The sequence below is a fragment of the Sceloporus occidentalis genome, unplaced genomic scaffold, assembly GCF_023333645.1.
Source record: "Sceloporus occidentalis isolate IW3139 unplaced genomic scaffold, rSceOcc1.0.p SCAF_35, whole genome shotgun sequence".
NCBI classification, from domain to species: domain Eukaryota; kingdom Metazoa; phylum Chordata; class Lepidosauria; order Squamata; family Phrynosomatidae; genus Sceloporus; species Sceloporus occidentalis.
Window position 1 is genome coordinate 3605958 of NW_028317015.1, and position 20876 is coordinate 3626833.

General features: G+C 38.4%; 1 protein-coding gene across 2 annotated transcripts in view; it reads right to left on the minus strand.

Moving 5' to 3' along the window:
* Positions 1 to 15217: 15217 nt before the first annotated feature.
* Positions 15218 to 20876, minus strand: part of LOC149297974 (zinc finger and BTB domain-containing protein 16-like) — a 61271-nt gene continuing 55612 nt past the window's right edge. For both annotated transcript variants that reach the window (XM_089487948.1, XM_089487947.1), the window contains 3 exons: positions 20688 to 20858; positions 16525 to 16692; positions 15218 to 15447 (listed from right to left, as the gene is read on the minus strand). In XM_089487948.1, coding sequence (XP_089344074.1) covers positions 15218 to 15447; positions 16525 to 16692; positions 20688 to 20858 — 569 coding nt within the window. The remainder of the gene's footprint in view (positions 15448 to 16524; positions 16693 to 20687; positions 20859 to 20876) is intronic.

The following is a 20876-nucleotide window of genomic DNA, read 5'->3' on the forward strand; positions in this document are numbered from 1 at the left end:
TTGCAGCCGTACATGGTCTATCTACGCTTAGTTTAATGTGGTTCTTCTGATTCTGATTGTGCCAACTTCTGCCACCACCCCTCCCCAGCTTTTGTTAACCCCTCAACACAATTTGGCGACCTAAAATATTGTGGATAAGGGTGTGCATTATAGCTCTCAAACACTTAAAGGAGAAATGCATACTAAATGAGCCTAATAGTCCCAATCAGCCAATAATCCAATGGCTGATCCAATAATAAAATGGTCAAATCATGGAAGTAGAGATCACTGTCAGCATAACTAACTCCTCATGAGCTTTTACAAATGCTGCCTGAACAAATTAATAACAATAGCGGAGATAACATGATGGGGGAGGGGTAATTACTGACAACAGGAAGTTGCAATACCTCTTCCCACTGTATACATATAATGTTAATACATTGCTTATAGAAAATGTAGTATTTGGAAAAACCGGTGTTTGAGTTTAAAAAGTTACATTTAGGACTATATTTATACCCAAGATACACTCTATTCACCACAAAACACATACATCATGAGCAGATTTATTTTGTTTGTCCCTGGTCTGTACACTGCCTCTCTAAAGTGCTACAGCCGCGATGTAATAAATTGGGAGCTAAGATCAGAAACACCAGTGAGGGTCGTCTGACGTATCCCGTCCATCCATTTTCATGTAAGATCTCAAAAATTGCTTAGTCTATGACCTGGTCCATATAATCAGGATATCTATCAAAATTCCCTCGCTGTATAGACGTCCGCTGGAAGGCCATCCCATGCAGCTGTCTCTTGGTGAGATATTATTTGCAGTACATCTAAGCCACGAACACTAAAAGCCCAATGTACTGGTGTTTCACCATCAGTGAGAACATTTTAACTAATTCAGACCATATTTATCAAAGAAAACCAGGAGCTCTGCGCTAAACATCAGAGCTAATGAGCAAGAACATCCCATCGTCTGCTACGGTGATTGTTTGAAATGTAACACAAGCGAAAAGGGAAAGGGATCTCCGTCACTGCTTACCACAAAGCCAATTTTGCTTATCCGGCAAGCAATCAACTTCATGAATAGTGCAGAAAGGCAAAAGGATGATGAGAATTTCAGTCTATAGGCCTTGGCACGTTTGACATTGCCTGATCTTCACAGGGGTTAAAAGTCTCTTTTTTTTACAAAAGACATTACACAGTGAGTCTGTAAGAAAAACGAGCACAAGGGAGGCCCGCCGATTAATGTAGTCAGTAAATAAATAACGGAAGCCTTAAACTTAGTGTACTGCAATCAAGCGGAACTACAGGATAATTAACACAGCAGGGGTTCAAAGTGCTCCATACTCAGGTTTAAATGAACAAGTTCACTCCGAATGGAAGAGCCACTTCCTCAGATTCCCTGGGGGGGGGATGACAAGATTAAGAAATTAAAACATTCCCGGGCTCTCTCGTTCTTATATATATGAGAGCACATTGTCATAGATCAGTTGAACCACTTTAGCGATCTTTAAAAAAAAAAAAAAAAAAAAAAAAAAAGGAGATTGTAAGATCATTGGAATAGCAGGCACTCTAGTATTATACGTATAGCAGTGCCAGACTGGGGATTAACATCTGCCCTGGCACTTTAGCCAGCAGGCGTTTACCCAATTGGCGTCAATATCAGGAATAGACTGGGGATAAATATGAGCCCCGGCAGCCGCATTGCCTCAATATTACATTAGTTCCAACAGTTCAGTTTTTTGTGAGACAGTACTGACTTTCAGGCACTGTCCCAGTAAACACCCCCACTGTCCTCTTCATGGGATAATGAGGATCATGGTCCAGTTGCGAGGGTCCTGTGATTCCCCGTGTCCGCCTCCGTAAGCCATAACATTGAGTTCTGTGTTTGTGCAGCACAGACCTCAATCACATCTCTTACGTGGCCACCCAGCAGTGCATTTCACCTGAGCGCAGCGTGGTGGCTGGACAGATAAGGTAGGTGTGTCTGGTCCTCCTCTGCCGCCATCTGTCCAAGACAGTGAAGGCATAGCTGCAGTAAAACACGATGATAAAACCCAAATACATTAAAAAACATTATTTCCAAAACAGAAAACTCAGGTCTGTTTCGGGGCGACTTGACTTCATATGTTGGTTATTGCTAGAATTCTACATTGAGCAGTATCATCTAAAAAGGCTAGCCCAGGAATAACAACCCAATAGCAAACCAATCTCCAAGCCCCCAGTAGTTGGTGAACCCATGTGCAAAGCCACTTTTATACCGTCTAATCCCACCAACCTACATCTCCCCATCTGGGGCATCTCCCACATATGTTGGCCAAGCCTTAAATCAAGGCCTGCCAGAAGGGGATACCCAGTGCACCCTGTCATTCATTCCTTGGCCTCTAGCTAGGTGAATTATGCCTTTTTTAAACACAAGCAACATTTTCCTGTTATTCGTGAGAGCATCCACTTGGTCTGTGGTCGCCACCGACATACTGCTTCCCTAGCTGGTGCTTTCCATTGATTTATTGTCCTGAGTGTAAAAACAGATGCCATCTTGCTGTCTTTTGTAGGATAGAGCATATAATAGATCCATTCATGGTGGAAATGTTTCATAAGGAACTGCCTGACTCTTACTCAAGGCACCTCTTGTGACCACATGGGGAACTCTGAAAACCTGTCATTGAGAACCCAAAATCTATGTTAATTTATAGCAGTGAAGGAGGCTGTTCCCCCACAATCTATATGCTGTTAAGAAACATATTTGACATTTTACTAGCCTTTCAACTTTCAATTTTTCTACCTGGTTTCCTCACGACTCCATGTCTACCCTCTAAACTTATTGTCACATCGCCATGAGATTCCCGGTGGGCCATTTCCCATGACTTCAGCTCTTTTCCATTAGAGTTTTCTTTGCTAAAATTGTATTTTCTCTTCTCCTGTCAGAAAGAAATGGACACAAAATCCCCACGTTAGTAAACAATACTTGATTTTTCATCAGCATGGATACAAAAGAATGTAGAAACCAGTGTATCAAAAGATATTAAAGGCTTTTAAGCAGTATTGTGGAACAGTCACATGCTTTGCGTGCCAGATTTCTGCAGGGTGCAATGGATTTTTGGAGCAAGGAAGCCAAAGTTAAATAAATAAAGACGTACCCAGATGTTTCAACTACATACAATTAAAGGCTTTGGAAAACAAATCCTAAAACGTATTTCCAAAATTAAGGTGGTGGTAATTTTACAATGTTTTGGGGAGTAATGTTATCATCTTGGGTTACATCCCACTAGTTACCAGGACTTTGCTCAAGTACTAGTTGAGCCTGAGGTCTGAAGAACCTCATAAGGCTGACTGTAGGGTTGTCACCTTTCAGCTAAACCTTTAAAGACAAAGGATACATGACAACATGATTAGAGATCCCCTCAGGTGTAGACTCCAGGGATTTCTTGTAACTATAGGAAATGCTCTGATGATGTCATGATGACATCACAGGGGTGCCTAGAATGCTAAGGGTCAGGATGTCATTTTTTTGTGAAGGCGAGCTTATTGTAGTTTTACTATAGTTAGATTTATGTGACAATCTTTAAAACAGCTTATAGTTTACCTAGAGGAGTATATAGCAGCCCCTCCTGCCACACAGATGCCCCATTTATGGTGTCCAGAGAGGGCTTTGAATTGCTTGAGAGTCTCATTTAGGTTAAAATCCAGGGCGGTCCCATTGATTCAGCTCCTTTGTAAGCAATATAGCTGTAATTAAATAGTACTTTGACACAGTGGTGGGCTAAACAGTGTTATTTATATATATATATATATATATATATATATATATATATATACACACACACACACACACACTGATGAGCCATAACATTTTGACCACTGGCAGGTGAAGTAAGTAACACTGATAATCTTGTTATCATGGCCACTGTCAGTGAAAACAACTAAACATTTTGTCCTCGAAGTTGGTGCGTTAGAAGCAGGAAAAATGTAATGGCTAGAGCATCTCCAAAACTGCAGCTCTTGTAGGGGGGCCTTCAGTGGTCAGTACCTATCAAAAGTGGTCTAAAGATGGAAAATCGGTGGAGCGACGACAGGGTCATGGAAAGCCAAGGCTTATTGATGTACGTGGGGGGGGGGCAAATCCAGCAGACGAGCTGTAGATCAAATTGCTGTAAAACGTAATGCTGGTTCTGATAGAAAGGAGTCAGAACACACAGTGCACCGCAGTTTGTTGCGTATGGGGCTGAGTAGCCGCAGACCAGTCGGTGTCCATGCTGACCCCTGTCCACTGCCGAAAGGGCATACAATGGGCACGTGAGCATGAGAACTGGACCATGGAGCAATGGAAGAAGGTGGCCTGGTCTGATGAAACACATTTTCTTTTACATCATGTGGATGGCTGGGTGTGAGTCGCTTACCTGGAGAACACATGGCACCAGGATGCATTCACACCTTCATTGATCTAGCGGAGTCCATGCCTCGACGGGTCAGGGCTGTTTTGGCATCAAAAGGGGGACCTACACAATATTATGCAGGTGGTCATAATGTTATGGATGATCGGTGTGTGTATATATATATATAAATATATATACACACACACACCACTGTGAGTATTTATGGTAGATTTTCTATATTTCCTTATGTATTAAGAATATATAAAACTGTTACATGTTAAAAATAACACAAAATACATTAAAATCTGCCCCTTCTTCTTAGTTAAAAAAAAAACCAGTTAAAATGAAGCGGGTGTGACAATGCTCTAAGTGGTAAACGTAACATTTATGCAGTCTAAGTTCTACGAGATAATTATCCACTTCAATCTAAGTGGATCTTTTTAAAAACACTCTGGTCACTGGATGGATGAAGTATATTTGAAACAGTGATTTTTGGGGTTTTTTCTATAGGCTAGTGACAGATTTGTGGGAGACCCTGAGACTTCCCTTTTTCCATTAAAAAGTGACTTTTGGAATTATTCATATTAAAATTAAAAAAAAGAAAAGATATCAGATAAGACTTCCTTCCCTGCAATATTGTAAACGTGAAGGGCATAAAAACTTTTCACAGTAGTTTGTGAATTAATGGGGCACCACCCATAAATCTAATGTTTTGCGGCTGCCTGATTCAAATGGTTTGGACACACGACATTTCCTGCAATGTCAATTTTCAAAAGCAGATTATATAAATGCCAGTGAAATGAATAAATATTGCTGCTTCAAACAAAACAGGAAAAAGTTTCCCAGAGTGTTGTTATTGTGTAACCTTTGGGGTAACCAAGAAAAAAAAAAATCAAAATCAAACTTCATGCCGTGCCCAACCCCCTCGTCATCCCATGCGTTCTAAAAACAGCATAATGGAGGCCACAAAAGCTTTGTTTTGCTTTGAAAACTTCTCTGTGAGGCGACCCCTTCCCATCCAGAAGATTATATCTGGGTCAGAGAGCAAGCACAGATACAAGCCCCTGGACTCCATAACAAAAGCCTTTCAAACATTACCAGGTCATCCCCCCAACTATGACCTTCCTAGACCTCCAAACTCTTTTTTGCTTTCATGCTCATCCCAGTGGCAGTATCTTTCCCACTTTTTTGGTGAAAGACTCTGATCTTGGTCTCAGGAGCGTTCACCCTACCTGATAATGCTAATGAGTTCCGATCTAGAAGGAACAAGTCTAAAGACCCTCATCTTCCATTGACGCTTGTTGGGGCTGCCAGTGCATGTTCTTGATGAATAATAAAAAATGTTCATGTTTCAAACCTATTTCTATTTTTAATCTTTCTAAATACAGTAATGTCTACATTTAACTCTTGCGCTTTTTAATATTAGTATTAATATACTATATTTCTTCTCAATTATGGGCTTATTACTCCTAATTTGGAGCATTTTTAATTAGACTTGGGAGCCAGCCAACACTTTATGTTCGTCTTCCTGCAAGTACACTTCATTGGTTGATAGCAGACAAGCCCCCTGCTGGCGACCAATAGAGTCGCTCGTACAGACTTTTAAAACCTCGGTGCTGCAACTTGGCTGCTCCAAGAGTTAAAGGTCCGTACGAATAACCAATAGAGTGGCTCGTAAGGACCTTTAACTCTTGGAGTGGGGAGACCATGGATAGATATGACTATATTTGATTAAAAAACATCTCTCAATTATAACCATGAATGGATATCAAATCTACATTGCTTATTGGGCTATCAATAGGCAATGGAATGAATTAGGTATTAATAAGCAAACAGGAACCTATAGAAAAAAGTGCTTTTTCATTTATTCATTCTGTTGACATTAATTGTAGTCTTTATGGACAATTTAGAAAATATTGAAATATTTCCTTCAGATGTCTTTTAAGCAAGCTCTTAACAATTCTTGAGTTAAATTCTTAGCTGGACTTTAAAACATCTGTGACATTTCATCGGTTAGCAATTCTCCTTCAATAGAAGACCAATATTTTATCTCATGCAGGACAGTAGCGTTAGTTAAAAATGGTGCTCCATCCACCTTCTGCTAAACCAAACGTCGCCAGCACCCCATCTGCTGAAGCCATTCTGGGTCTTATATTTCATGCTTGAGACACACATTTAGCATCTCCCTAAGGTATTGTCTGGATGTGACTGTGCTTTGGGATATGGCACATTAAAAGAGCCGGCAATAGTGCAGAAATAGATGGATGAGCGTAAACACCATCCTTTTGTTTTTATGTACAGATTTATAGGAACAATGTCTGCTTCAAGTGAAATGAAAAAATAATTGGAGACGTTTTACTGTGAGATTTTAGACAGAAAATAATGTTCTATCTTTACTTTGGATATGATGTAGTAAATAGCCTGGCCTTAAAATATAAATAATAATTGATGAAATAAACATGAGGAATTAAGCTCAACAACACTTGCACATACACAAGTGCAACGCCATTATCTTTGGCATTCTTTATGTTCTCTTTTGAGAAAGGCAGCACATTTTCTAGCTTGGTTCGGGAATTAACATGTATTATACAGTGTAAGGACCCTGCTCCAGGCTATGCTTTTGACCTAATGACAACTAATTTCTATGTAGACAACTAGGTGTGGACATCCTCAGGGAAGTGTATTTAAACCAGCAGCCTTTTGTGTGCGGGTCCTGCACCCTGCAGACTCACTACAGGAGGACTTCTGGTATCCAGCATTCTCGTGGAAGGGCTTCCTGTTGGACTACAGCCACATAGAGTCCTCACCCGTGAGTTATCTGCTATTGTCTCCATCAGCTCTCATTCCTAGTCCTACATACAGGGGCAATTTATGTATAAACTTGTCTTAACTATACATTCACATTAGGTATAAGTGAAACATGAGTGACAGGAACATGTGTTTTAATCACAAGACTGAAAAAGACTCTATAGCTAAGCCCCTGACCAAAAAAGTACATACTACATCCAACTACAGAATAGTTTCCGAAAAATTAAATCCGCCTTTTGGAGCGACCCAGTCACAGCCCAGACCTTAACCCGTCAAGAGATTCTGTGGAATGACCTCAGCAGATCCGTTCACAGACATCCCAGGAATATGGCTGAGCTTAAGCAGCTCTGTAAGGAAGAACGTTCTAAAATTCCTCCTGAATGTTGTGCAGGTTATTGCTGGCAAAGGAGGTTCGACCAGTTATGAAATCCAAGGGTTCACTTACTTTTTCTGCCAGCACTGTGAATGTTTAATGGGTGCGTTCAATAAAGACATTAACGGTTATCATTCTTTGTGTGTTATCTTAAGCACATTGTGTTTGTCTACACTTTGTAGACCAGACTACATTTTCTGAAGTTAACACAGAAAACCAGGTCACTCCAAAGGGTTCACTTACTTTTTCTTGCCGCTGTAAGACCACCGCCCCTTCATGTTATCTGGAAATCACATTTTTGTACATCTGTCCAGAATGTTGGATGACATTCACACAGCTGTTACTGTTGATACATTCAGAACACCCTGTGCCAGTGGATCTCCATGGGGGTGACCAGAACCAGACCATGGGGGTGATCATGACCAGAGGTAGCAGGCTTACTTCTTATGCATTGTGGCCCACAGATCATTAAATGGCCACAGTAATGACCTTTTCATTTAGATTATCCACATCGGTCAGCTCCTAGAAGCCAAGCCAGGGATGTCATCAGTTGACACTCGAGCAGTTAAATGGTGTTTAGTCTTTCTTGGCAGCCATTCCAAAGAATTCCTGCATGCATCATTTAAGTCTTCCAGGTTAGATCTTTAAATTGTTATAACGTTTAGGTTGGGGTTTTTCCTGCCATGGCCATTACACGTGACATTACTGGCAATTGACACCGACCAGGCAATGTTCTGGATTAATACACTTCCCAACCTTCAGATACTCTGCTTGTATTCTAGTTACCCGATTCATCAGCTCCTGCCCAAGGAAAATAGCCTTATAGCCTGCTACTGCCACATGGTGGCAATTCTTTTGGATCAATATAAAAGTGGAAGTTCCGTGAAGGAAGATAGACTTTCCTTCATCAGGTGTAAAGCTTAGTATGCTCTATTCCAGGTTAACTGGAGATAGGTATAACCAGCTTCTAAGTGGAAAGCATGTTCCCATCCCATATGTCAAAACAGTTCATTTTCTACTCAGCAATTAATTGAGGTTTTTTAATGCTATTTATGCCTCCTTGTGCTTTTACACCTATAAGTTAGTGTTTGAGAAAACAGTCTAGTTCTATTTATTATTCATTGCTCAATTCTTATTGTGTTTATGAGCATATTTGCCCTGTCAAATCACTTTTCACTTCATCCTTCTAGTGCTCTACCCTGTTTTTATATTGATTTTCATTATTTTTGTCTATAATATATATTTGTGTGTTGGCTAGATCAAAGAGAATCCATCACTTTTTCCACCATAAGGATTGTCACTGAATGTGCTATATAATTAAGCAGAATTTTAGAGAATACTGTAATTGTGTATGCTTTGCTTATTTGTAATTGTTGCCTGATCAAAAATTAGTTTATTTTTAAAACAGGTTAGAGGTTTAATGAAGCACTATTTGTTGTAATGAATCTCTTTAAAGTGGGTCTTTCCTTAAAATATAAAATTTTTCAGTCTAAATTATATAAAAACAACGTACAATCATAAAATGAAAATGAAGCTTATAGAAAACAAGTTGTGTGTGTAAGGAAAACTACCATACATATATAGTATGTAATATACTGCACCCATTCATACAATCATTTAGTCCAAAGAGCTAACACGTAAAGGAAAGATATTTTATTTTAAGGAGGCATTAGGGAATATGTACTGGTACAAGTACTTTCAAAAAACTGAAAAAAGCATTAAGATACGCAGGTAAACTTGTTAACTTCAGCTGCTAAGACTTGCCATTTCACATATGGCTATTGGTCAGGGCTGGAGTTTTAATATATATATATAAAAAATAAAACAGATCAGACTAGACCCTCAAACACATACATTCAAACATACACATCACACTGAATTAAACACACAAACATGTTGCTTGTTTAAGACACAAATTAAAAAAGTACAATCAAAGTGACAATGGAATTAACTTTATTCTAACTGCAGATTTAAGGTATACAACCGAACATTGCTATTTTTTGTTTTTTTTATGAGACTTATAAATAAAAATACAAAAAATGTTCACTACAAAAAAATTTATTTTACCGTTAGTAGGATGTAAAAAATATTTTCTTTGCTATACAAGGCACAAACTTCACTTAGTGACAATGTAGAGAGAAAAAAAATCCTGCAGCATTTTATTCAAATTTTTTTTCTCCACCAAAAGGAAAAAAAATACAAATCAAAACAACAACAAGAAATAGTAAGAATGAGAAACACGGTAGTTACGAGGAAATGCTTTTCTACACAGAATGGAGAGAGAAAGTGGCACAGAGAGAGAGAGAGAGAGTTATAAGTGTAGCTATGCCCTCTTGAGATTACTGCATCTGTTCCAGGACAGAAAAAAAGGGAAGCTCTATTGCAAATAGATTGGTTAATAAAAGCAAAAATATATTATTTAAAGCAGTGGCTCATCAGAGGACATATTTGATGCACAATAGAGTTTTCTCCTCAAAAGCAGGGCTCAATTACGTTTAAGTTACTTTAAAAACTATTTGTAATAATTGAATTTGCTTAGTTAGGTCTATAGGTAAAGTTAAGCATTTTGGATTTGTTATTGGAGTCAATAAAATAGTAATCATGTTAAAACCTTATGTTTTATCTCATGTTTGAATAAGGTTGTACTGCATGGATATACATACATATACAACATAACAGGTCCACCTCTGTCCAGACATTTCTTTTTGTTAAGAGTAGATGCTTTCTTAAATCAGGCATGATCCAATACAAGGTTACATTTTCAAAATGTGTGGAATCCAGGACTTTGCCTGGTAAATGAGTTTTATGTCCCTGGAAGAAAGCCACTGCTTTATATAAAACAGGAAGTAAATATATAAGGAACATAGAAAGAACAAAAATGAAAAGAAAATAAAGTAATTTAGGCAATGTAACCAGTGGGCACCCTTTAAACACAGGTAGAGGGTGCTGAGGTAGACTTAACATGTAACCCCTTTCTTGCCGCAGGGTTTGGCAAAACACTGCCAGCCCACCGGCAAAGAAGAAGTTAACAACCATTCATAAAACTATAATCCTATTTTATTATGTTTACCATTATTATTAAAGGTCTTCATTTTTTTTATTTTGCCTTTTGTTTTGACATTTGTGACTGGCACTTGTGCTGTTACGACATGTAGCTTAAAGAAACCTTGGGAGAACAAAAAGAAAGACAAAAAGGAATCTGGGTAAAGGAGCAAGATTGGTAAAATATATAGCAAAGTAGTTTGCTAGGTCCCTTCGGGCAGTTGGTCCATAATGCTACAATATTTGTACACTTACAAATCGACAGAATATTATGCTGTTTAACCAGGTCTCTTACAGAGTACATGCATAACACTACATGAGAAATACAACAAGGACGATGGAACAGACTGACTGCTTTGGATTGTGCCCAAGGATGGCTCTACCGGTAAGGAGATTCGAGTCAATGAGAAGACTTTACTGGTTGAGTGCTTGGCCAACTAGGAAAGTTCCTAGAGGTATGCTGGTGTGGAACTGGTATGGGAGCTGCGAGGGTGGTGGAAATGGTTTGGAAGGACAGTTCTAGCCACAACATAGGGTGCAGCAAGTTGGAATAGAATTGACAGATCCACCATTCCCTACAGGGAGACCAAAAGACTGCCGCGGAGGACCACCCCAGGGAAGTTACTAAATCTGGTGATCGGTTTTATCTCCAAGCTTCAATTTAATGGGATGCTTTAAAAATGACTTAACAATTCCAAGGCCATAAATTGGTCATTGCCATTGAATGAATGCCAAATATGGTTCTTCTTTATAGATGTCCAGTTTCTGCTCTGCCTTTCAAATGGTTCAAGGGCAACAGGCTAATTTATCCAAGATTTAGAGCCACTGATGCAAAATGGAATTTTATCGATTATTTTTTTTGCCATCCAAACTGTCAGCAAATTTCTTAAGCTTCTCTCCAAAATCCAGGCCAAGAAAATTAAAAGTTAAACTTTACATGCTAACACTGCATTCAAAATTAGTTTAATTAAGCCAAAGATCTAAAGTGATTCATTTTAAACTCCATTTAAAGTGTATCTGACTTTCAATAAAGTTGCAACGCAATATTTCCCAGGTGTGATTGACACCTTTAACTTGATGATTTAATATAGTCAAACTATCGTCTAGCTTCAGTGTGCCCTGAATATATTGAAAGGGACGGACACACAGATTATTCAATACTTTTCTGGGTGAGTGCTAATTTTTTCATGTACTTACTACACATTTATTCAATGCCCAGAGAAGAGCAACTTGGAAGTGTTCTTTTTAAATGCGTCTGGAACATCTGGGTTTTATTGTAGCATGAAATCAAGTAGGGTAAGCGCTAAAAATATTTTGTATAGCTACACAGCTTTTTAGAAAGCTACATTGTTAAAAGGTGTAACAAATAAAAGGTTAAAGAGCAAAATTTCGAGCTCGGATTGAAAATAAATATATTGTTTCTTCATGTTCCAGACCTCCTATATGCTACCTATTATGAGTATGTTAATGTATACATGTCCCGGGCATACTGTTAACTTTCCTGCCATATGGTGTGGCCAGATGATGGAATATTGTAGGATCCAAGTCCCTCATCAAACGCGATTTTGGTAACTCCAGCTGGCATAGCCATCCCTGATCCTATATCCAAAGCATGCTGCTCTATTACAATCTGAACAAGTGTGAGAAACTGCAGCTGTATTTTATACATACTTTTGTAGCCGGACAGTTTTCCTGTATTTATTTATTTTTTAATGGTTTTTACATTATTATTTTTTTTTTAATAAAAAGTCAGGCACAGAGAATCAAGAAGCCTTTTTACCCAACGATGTGGAATAGGCATGGCACAGGGGTATGACGGTTTAAATTAGGTTGGTGGCTAAGAGGGGTTTGTGTTAGAGTGCTATAGGTTTTAGCATAGAAAAATAACATGAGCTTTTATTCTTACTTACACCTTAAAAAGTATTTAGAGCTATCCGTACTTTTTACAATTTGCTCACATAATCAAAGGCCATTGTAGAATACAATGAAAACCCGAATAAAAAGAAAATATCAAAATTTCTATGGATAAAAAAAAAAAATTAAACAATTGCTTAGATTTTTCAGGGCTACACCAAGCCATATTCAATGTCCTTACCCTTATGCCAGCCATAAGCAGTCTCCGATTAAGCACAATACTGTATGATTTTTGTTACAAATTCACACGCAGGTTACGAGATTACCTTTCGTGTATATACACACACACACAGAGTCCTGTTCACATTACAAAAAAAATATATATATAGGCCAAACTGACAAAAAGACTAACAAATATTACAAAAATATCACAACTTTGTGAATATCCCCCGCCCCATACCCTCCAATAGTTGATGATGTCTTATTAAACTTGAGAGAGAAGAGAAAATTCAGAGATGACCCCTTAAGGAGAGGGGTGGACTGTTTTAAAGAAAAAAATCTTTCATTTCATGTGTTCTCATTCATCACACATTTTTCTTTTTTGTTAAGATGGGCTTAATGCACAAGTCTGAATGGGCAAAGAGAATTAATACTTCATCGCTTTCACATTATGAATCAAAACAAAAATCAAGGGGAAAAAAACAAAACAAAAAAACAACCAAAACATATATATTCAGAGTTTCAAGTTTAAACCAAATATCCTTCACTTGTCCTCCGTATCCCGTCAGAGCAACAAAAAACTAAAAAACAAAAATAGGAAAAAACCCACTAATTTTGGGAACCAATTTTATCCACATATATTTCTCAGTATCTTGTTTCTGGGGATAAAGTTGGCAACTACACAAACAGCATCTTAACCCTTTCTTTCCAACATTCTATGACCCTTAGTCATATTATAGTTAAGGTTAAAATGTTTTGTCATCCCGATCAAGACTACCTACGAATACTTATCTCCTAAGCCTCTTATATTTCAATATAAACGCAGCTTAGTTACAGAAAAGAAACAATGTAGCAAGTAAAATATGAGATGAAAATATCATTAAGCGTAACACAAAATTAACACATAACCGTGTTTTTTCAAAAAAATTAAACCGAACTTAAAAAAAAAATAAAAAAAAATCAACCATTTGCATCCAAAAGGCCCTGCAAAATATCGTCGGTCCCTATGGCAGCAAATAGATTAAGAGGTAGCTTTCATGAACAAAAACAGCCCATGCATAACGCAAAAGGCCATGTCAACTCAAAACTGAATACCATGTTTGGTACAAAAAAAAAAATATATATACATACAAAATATAATATATAGACACATAATGTCTAACCAAGCCCATTCTCTATTTGGCACATTCTTTCTCCAACAATGTGTCTCAAATGAAGAAAAAAAAAATTGGGCATCTTATTAGGCAGCGGCATACATGCTAATGAGGTTGCTCAAAAAAAAAAAAAACAAGAAAAAAAAATTCAAGTACAGATTTGCTAAACACAACGTCAACAGAAATAATGAAAAATGTATACAAAGAAGCAGCCCCCCTACTGTGTTCTTGGACTTTGGGAAAATGTACTTTCACCATATGAGAATGCTGGGATTACTTATTATTATCATAGAGATGTAAGCAAACTAACCAAACACATCCGTGCACAAGACAGACTGAAGTTCGCCAGTGTGATCTGTGCATTAAGTTTGGCAAAATGTAAAGACCGAGATATGGTCACATACCATGTATCAGTGCTGCCATAGCCTTACAAAGCAAAACTGTCATCAGCCCTAAGTTTGCCAAACCGAGGGCCCCCTTAACTGGTGCATTTCGGCTTTACAATTGGAAGTGGATGCATTTTTTCAAAAATACTTTTGCAAAGTGCTCAGAGTCAAATTCTTCGTCGTCACATCGGCAGGAGCGACTGGCTTTCCATCATGCGTTGGGCTGCAGAATCAACAAGCGTTATCTATGTAACTCAAATGTTCACCTTGAATTTTGAGGAAATCGAAAAACCTAAAATTGCAATCATGAGGCTTCAACCATATTCAGTGCTACAAGATCCAACTTATTGCCAGTATTGTTGTTAACAATCAAGTTCACTGGTCATCTGCTGAAATGAACGGCGTCTGAACTCGAAACGTGTAAATTTCACTACACCTCTCAATTTTTCCTTGAGACATTGTAACAAATTTGAGAAATTCAAGGATATTATTAATATGCATCAGGGCCAACATTAATCCTTTAATGGATACACTCCTAATGTATTTCCCCCCCCATCCAATTTCATAACTGTTATTTACAAACCCTTTTGGAAAGATAAGTCTTGCCACATCACTTTTTTTCCCTCTTTGTAATAAATGGACATCAGAATGGTCCCTAGCGTCTAACAATCTGGACAACCATTAACATCGTAGGATGTAAATAAATGAATTTGGCAAAAGATGTAGCTATTATTTTCCTGACAGTGATTTTAGTGATAAAATGACATGTTTAAGAAGCAAGTGGTCCTATAGCCTGTCTTGAGGTCTCATTTGAAGACCAACAAAAAAGGCTAGAAACTCTTCAAAACCCATGCTCCACTGTCCACCTTTATGTCGGATATTTCCATACTATTGACTGAACACAGTGGATGTGTTTGATTTTTTGCTTGTCAGTGGGTCTTTAGACTCTCTGTATTGCTTGCCCTTGCAAAACATAACCTTTGACTTAACCCCATCCGCTATTTTGGTTTATCCAAAGAGAAACCATTACACATAACACAAGTATAGGTAGGTCTTCTCAATTCTCCAATCAGCAGGGATGTCTTCTGGCTTGTGACTTTTCATGTGCTTCTGCATGGCAGATAGGCTGGGGCAGTACTCCAGACAGATGGTACATTGATACGGGGAGGCCCCATTGTGGGTCCGGAGATGCTTAATCATGGCAGAATAATCTCGGGAGCGCTGATGGCAAAGCTTGCACTCAAAAGGCTTTTCACCTGAAAAACACAAGTATCAAAATGTAAAAGGCCACTGAGGAAAACGGGGCTGTTCTTGGAAGTCACCAAGTTTTTATAACCATTGTGTCACAATATTAGTGTAATACATACATACATTATATCATTTAGTGGTCATGGATGTCCAGTCATATGAGATGAGAAATGTATGTAACCAAGTTTAATAATGCTGGGTCAATGTTAATTATGTTGATACTTAACATCTGGCTCTAGAAAGTTTTGGATGACCAGGTTTATGTAAAATCCATAGACATTTTTAATGTAAGAACACAATGAACCTAGATTTGGCTGCCAACCTTTGCTAGTCTAAGCTGAATGGATACATTGGTGAGGCAGAATCGTTTGTAAGCACTGAATACGTTACTTAACTTATTACATATGTACGTTTGAGCGATATTCAAAGAAAAAATAGTCTAGTTGGAATTTCTATGCCGACATTAGTGGAAACTTGGAGAGACAAATAGTAGCTGGACATAAAATTCTCACCTTTGGAACTGTCCTCTGAAAATTGGGACAATCACCCCTGAACTAGAAGTTATTGAAATAGATTTAATGTAAGAAAGTATCACTTCACTGACAGTCTGCTGGATACGTGAAGTAACCTTCGATATACTGGTTAAGATTAATACAGAAGGAATAGGTAAAATAGTATGCCTAACATAAGACAATTCCAAGGACCAGTTAAAGTCTGAAGTTGCACAACATTAGGAATAATAGGTAGGTTGGATGGGTGTTATAGTTATTTGATGATGCTAAATCCTATGATTTTATCTTGATTTGCCTTTTTACATATTACATTTATATGTCTATGCAAATTCAGCTCACATACTCTAATAGCCAGTAGAATAAACAGTAAAAAACAATAGTGAAACAATATAAATAAAAGTAGTGATTCTAATCTAAATTATGTTGGCAAAGGCAAATAACTTTAATTTGCAAGGAGGCACAGAAGCTTTCCATAGAAAATCTGGTTACAAGCAGATGACCGGCGTCATCCATCATGATTATGTGCTAATTTTTTCTTAAACAAAGGTTCTTGGAAGACTTTATTATAATTACCTGTGTGAACTCTATAATGTGTTTCCAGCTGGTGTTTGAGACTGAATTTTTTCCCACAGCCGTTACACTCATAGGGCTTCTCTCCTGTATGGATGCGCTTATGGCCCTTCAATGTACTCTCGTCCCGGAAACAGCTGCCACAGAACTCACACTCGTACGGGTGGTCACCTGTAAGAAGCGTATCCAGATAGACATAAGTAAAGTACAGCCATAGTAGTCCAAGAGACAATTTCAGTGGAACTCGATACCTTTTACTGTGCCAACATGGAAAAAGATGTAAAATTATTGACAAGGGTTTTGGGGGGGTGTATATACACACATATACTTTGGGGGGCTCAGATGTCCCTCTGTTTTCCATCTGAATAGGACAGGCCTCTGCGGTCTTAAAAACTTAGGTAATGTTACATTGTTACCTATGTTGGCAATGATAATTTAGAGGTATCAACTTCCAAGGAAGCCAACGTGCACTAAATGTCAGTCTAAACCATTTTGATGTTTATAACAATTCACAGTGTATTACGCAGTGATGCATTTATTTAACTTTGATTGAAAACTTTTCTTAAATATGTGCCAGTCGGCAATTAGATCCACCTACAAGCAACAGCACAATGTCCAATTATCCATGGCAAAGTAAACGACATTAGATGGTTTAACTGCTAAATTATCATCAACACAAGTTAAGGAGAGCACACAAAGTTCCGTGGCCGGTAATTTAAGAAGAGAAAATAAACATCCATTATGTGCGATTTAAAGCATCTGTAGAATAGCTGTACACCAGTGAGAAAAAAATAGCGTGAGAAAAAGATTTTTTTTTTTTATACACAAAAGTTTTTACTGTCACACAAAATATAAACATGTCATCTGTTCATTTGCAGCCACGGAAAACCATGTATTACTTTACATAAAAATGTACAGCTACATCAGCTAAAATCAATCGTGGGATAATTTGTATATTTTCCCTTTTCTAAAGAGCAAAAAAAAACACCCCAAAAAACCAACCCCCCCCCAAAAAAAACACCTGGCACAGGAACAAATACATTCGTATACAAACATGTCTAACCTGCATTTAGGTAAATATATATGCATACGCACACGTATGATATATCTTACACACCCAATTTAAATGGCATAGATCCCTTTCAGCAGTCAGCCAAGTCTGAAGACAGAAAATATAATAAAGAGAGTGACGGGCCCGTGGCTCCTTATTTATGTCAGAAGGCAGTGCAAGGACAATAAAACCAGATTGATCACCGCAGCCCTAGCTCATGAATATTTAAAATATTACTGATTCCACTTGTCACTGTAATTGCAATTTTCTGCCGGCTGCAGATCGGAGGCTCTTACGTTTACGGCCGGGGAACGGGGCCGCCTGTATTTTTTCCTCGGCCGGCCTGCCAAGCGTGTAATGTTCTCTCCGCTTCATACATTTTCCCCGACTCCCGGAGACTTTAAGTCATCCGCAATGACCTACGTTTTTTCATTATCCTGATGTCAGGCCGCGACTGTGCCTCTGCATAAATTGTCCTTCTGGTTGCATGTGTGCACGGCCTGCTTGTATTCTTTTATTACGCTCTTTATTTCCAGCTTCTAACTATAAACATTTTATTTAAAAATAAAAAAAAATCTTAGGTACCTTCCATCCTGGAGACACCAAAGATAGGCCGGGGAAGGCTGAAATTATCTACCCAACTTTTTAAAAAACACGCAAGGTTAATAAGTTAAGGTTAACAAATGTAGCAAATTTATCCTCTGCCCCTTAAAGGAAGCGGTTAATGACAGATTTATCCACAAATGTGTGCCTCACGAGCTGCGCCATTAACTCTTTTCTACTATACTTTAAATAAAACTGAAGCAAAGTTATGGCGGTGATCAAAGTATAAGAATATATTTAATTCACTCCTACATGGCAAGGTTTTGTTCACAGACTCTAAGGGGAGCAATTTGGTTACCCCCCCCTAAACGGAACATATATGAAAAATCTAGCTTGGAATAAAATTGTTGTGGTCCAGTATAAAAAGTGCCATCTGGGAATTCCTGCCAGGGTACATCCGACTAAACCAGTCAAACCTTTAATTTTTATCACCAAGATTTATATAAAAGATTAGCTTTGATAATTATTTGCTTAATACACGTAAAGAATTATTGTACAGAATGGTAGGAGACGATAAGAGCAATCACACTTACAAGCTCATTCACAAAGTCCACAACATATACATAAACACACACACACACACACACGATCCCAAATGTGGACTGATGAGCTGCTGTGGGGAGAATGATATTCAGAATGCCAATCAAATTTTCTTTGGTACACTAAAGGGTAAAATGACACACGAAATAATAAATCGAAAGAAGAGGTTATTCACACTAAGTATCCATCTAATACAAAAAGGTAATAAATTAAGAAGTAGAAAGTGATTCTACCTGCCATTTTTTTGGTGAAATGTACTAAAGATTTTCTAGGGGATAGCAGCCTTTTTACCAGTGGGTTTTATTAATCATGATCTGTAATGAAGCCGGTGCCGATGCAGCCTACAGATGCAAAGTTTCAGCTCACGGTTACCAAAGTTATCTGGCGTTTTTTAGGATACAAGCGCAAACCGAACGCGACCCCATAGTGGAATCCGAGTCCTGTATCAATCTGCCTCCCTGTCTGGTCTCGGCTGCACTGCTGAGCGAGTGGTACGTGAAGAGTCCTTCTAAATCAATGCCAGGAGGCCGACTGTGGCTTTGCTATCAAACACAGCTGCCGATGTTAAGCACACAGACTGGGCACGCATGCTGAAGACACCTCCTGCATTATTAATGCAAGCACGCGCCGTTCTGCAGCACAAGACAAGGAGGGGACAGCGGTGCCATCAATTGTCTATCTATTACACCTTCTTAGGATCATCACACAATGTGTCAGGTACTGGTCAGTGAGATAGTAAGCACTACTGTCTGTGGATAACTTCTAGCTCTGTTAGGTCTCCGTTTTATGTATGTATTTTTTATTAAAACAAAAATAATAGTATTACAGCACAGGGCTTTTCTTAAAAAAAAATTAAAAACAAAAAAAAAAAAGCCCCGGTGGATAAGACTTTCCAATACGTTTTATCTACAGTAGGAACTACTGTGTGTGATTTAACAGAAAGAAGGGAAAATGACTTACAGAAGTTCTAAAATGAAAACATATGCCTCTCGTCAGTTAAGATAGGATGGTCTCTGGGTCATGGGGATTTAACTATAGTAGGAACTTTTAGGCTCAGTGACTTTTCAAATTAGACAACCCATCTTAAGTATGTACACTCCTTCCCACATTTGAATTGTCTCTTTAAAATCCCCACCTGCCTTCGGCAGTCTACACTCTGTGCTCGAGCTAAATCTCCTAGTATTCTAATCTATTAAGAGAACGCTTGATCATGATGAGAGGTGTAGACAAAGAAAAGTTGGGGAGTCCAGAGTCCCTTCCTCTACACATAGATCACCTCATCTACTTTTGTAAATCTGCTAGCTCAGACAGATGGCCCCAAAACAGACGTAATTCTGTCCAACGGATGTGAAGCTCCTCCGAGTTACAGGGGGTTTCCTTTTCCCATTGGGCTATAGGAATTTACAGCCATCTTTAAAGTTGATGGGACCCTTGACAGGACTATCTGCTTGTGTCCCCACAGTTAACAGCAAGCCTTGGTTTTCCCGTACTTTTCCTATCATACCTTCCTTTTCTCATCTCCATCTCAACCTTTGCTTCCCCTACTAACTGCTTCGACAAATCCAAAGTCAATTTGGGTGGACCTCCAAAACGGTTGAGTCTTGGGCAGCTGCTACCTTTTTGCCCAACATTAAATACAACTCTGCCTGCATTGATGATCTCTGTCGCCCCCTTTCGATACAAGCTTCCAAAGAGAACATGTGACATTGTAACATTATCTACAAATGTTCTAAGTAAAGAAAGCAAACTGTCACAGTATGATTACATGTACTGCATATTTTAGTTAAACATAATATACCACAATATGCAAAATATAATATAGATCAAATATTTTAAAGCAAAGAAATGACAATAATCATAAGAACAAGGTTATAAACTTAGGGTAAGCTTGCGTTGATTTTGAGGCACATTCTAGAATTAGCTTAGAACGTTATAACCCCTGTCCGTGGTACTGAAATAGCTTGGGGTTTACCTGTATGTGAGCGAAGGTGGCGTTTGAGCGCTGTGTGGCTGGGAAAGGTCCTGTTGCACTCGCTGCAGATGTAGCTCCTCACACCTGCATGGACCTCCATGTGTTGTTGGAGAGCGGTCTGCGTCTGGAAGCGCTTCCCACACAGAAGGCAGAACACAGCCATATCAGAGCCTGTAAAAAAAAAATACG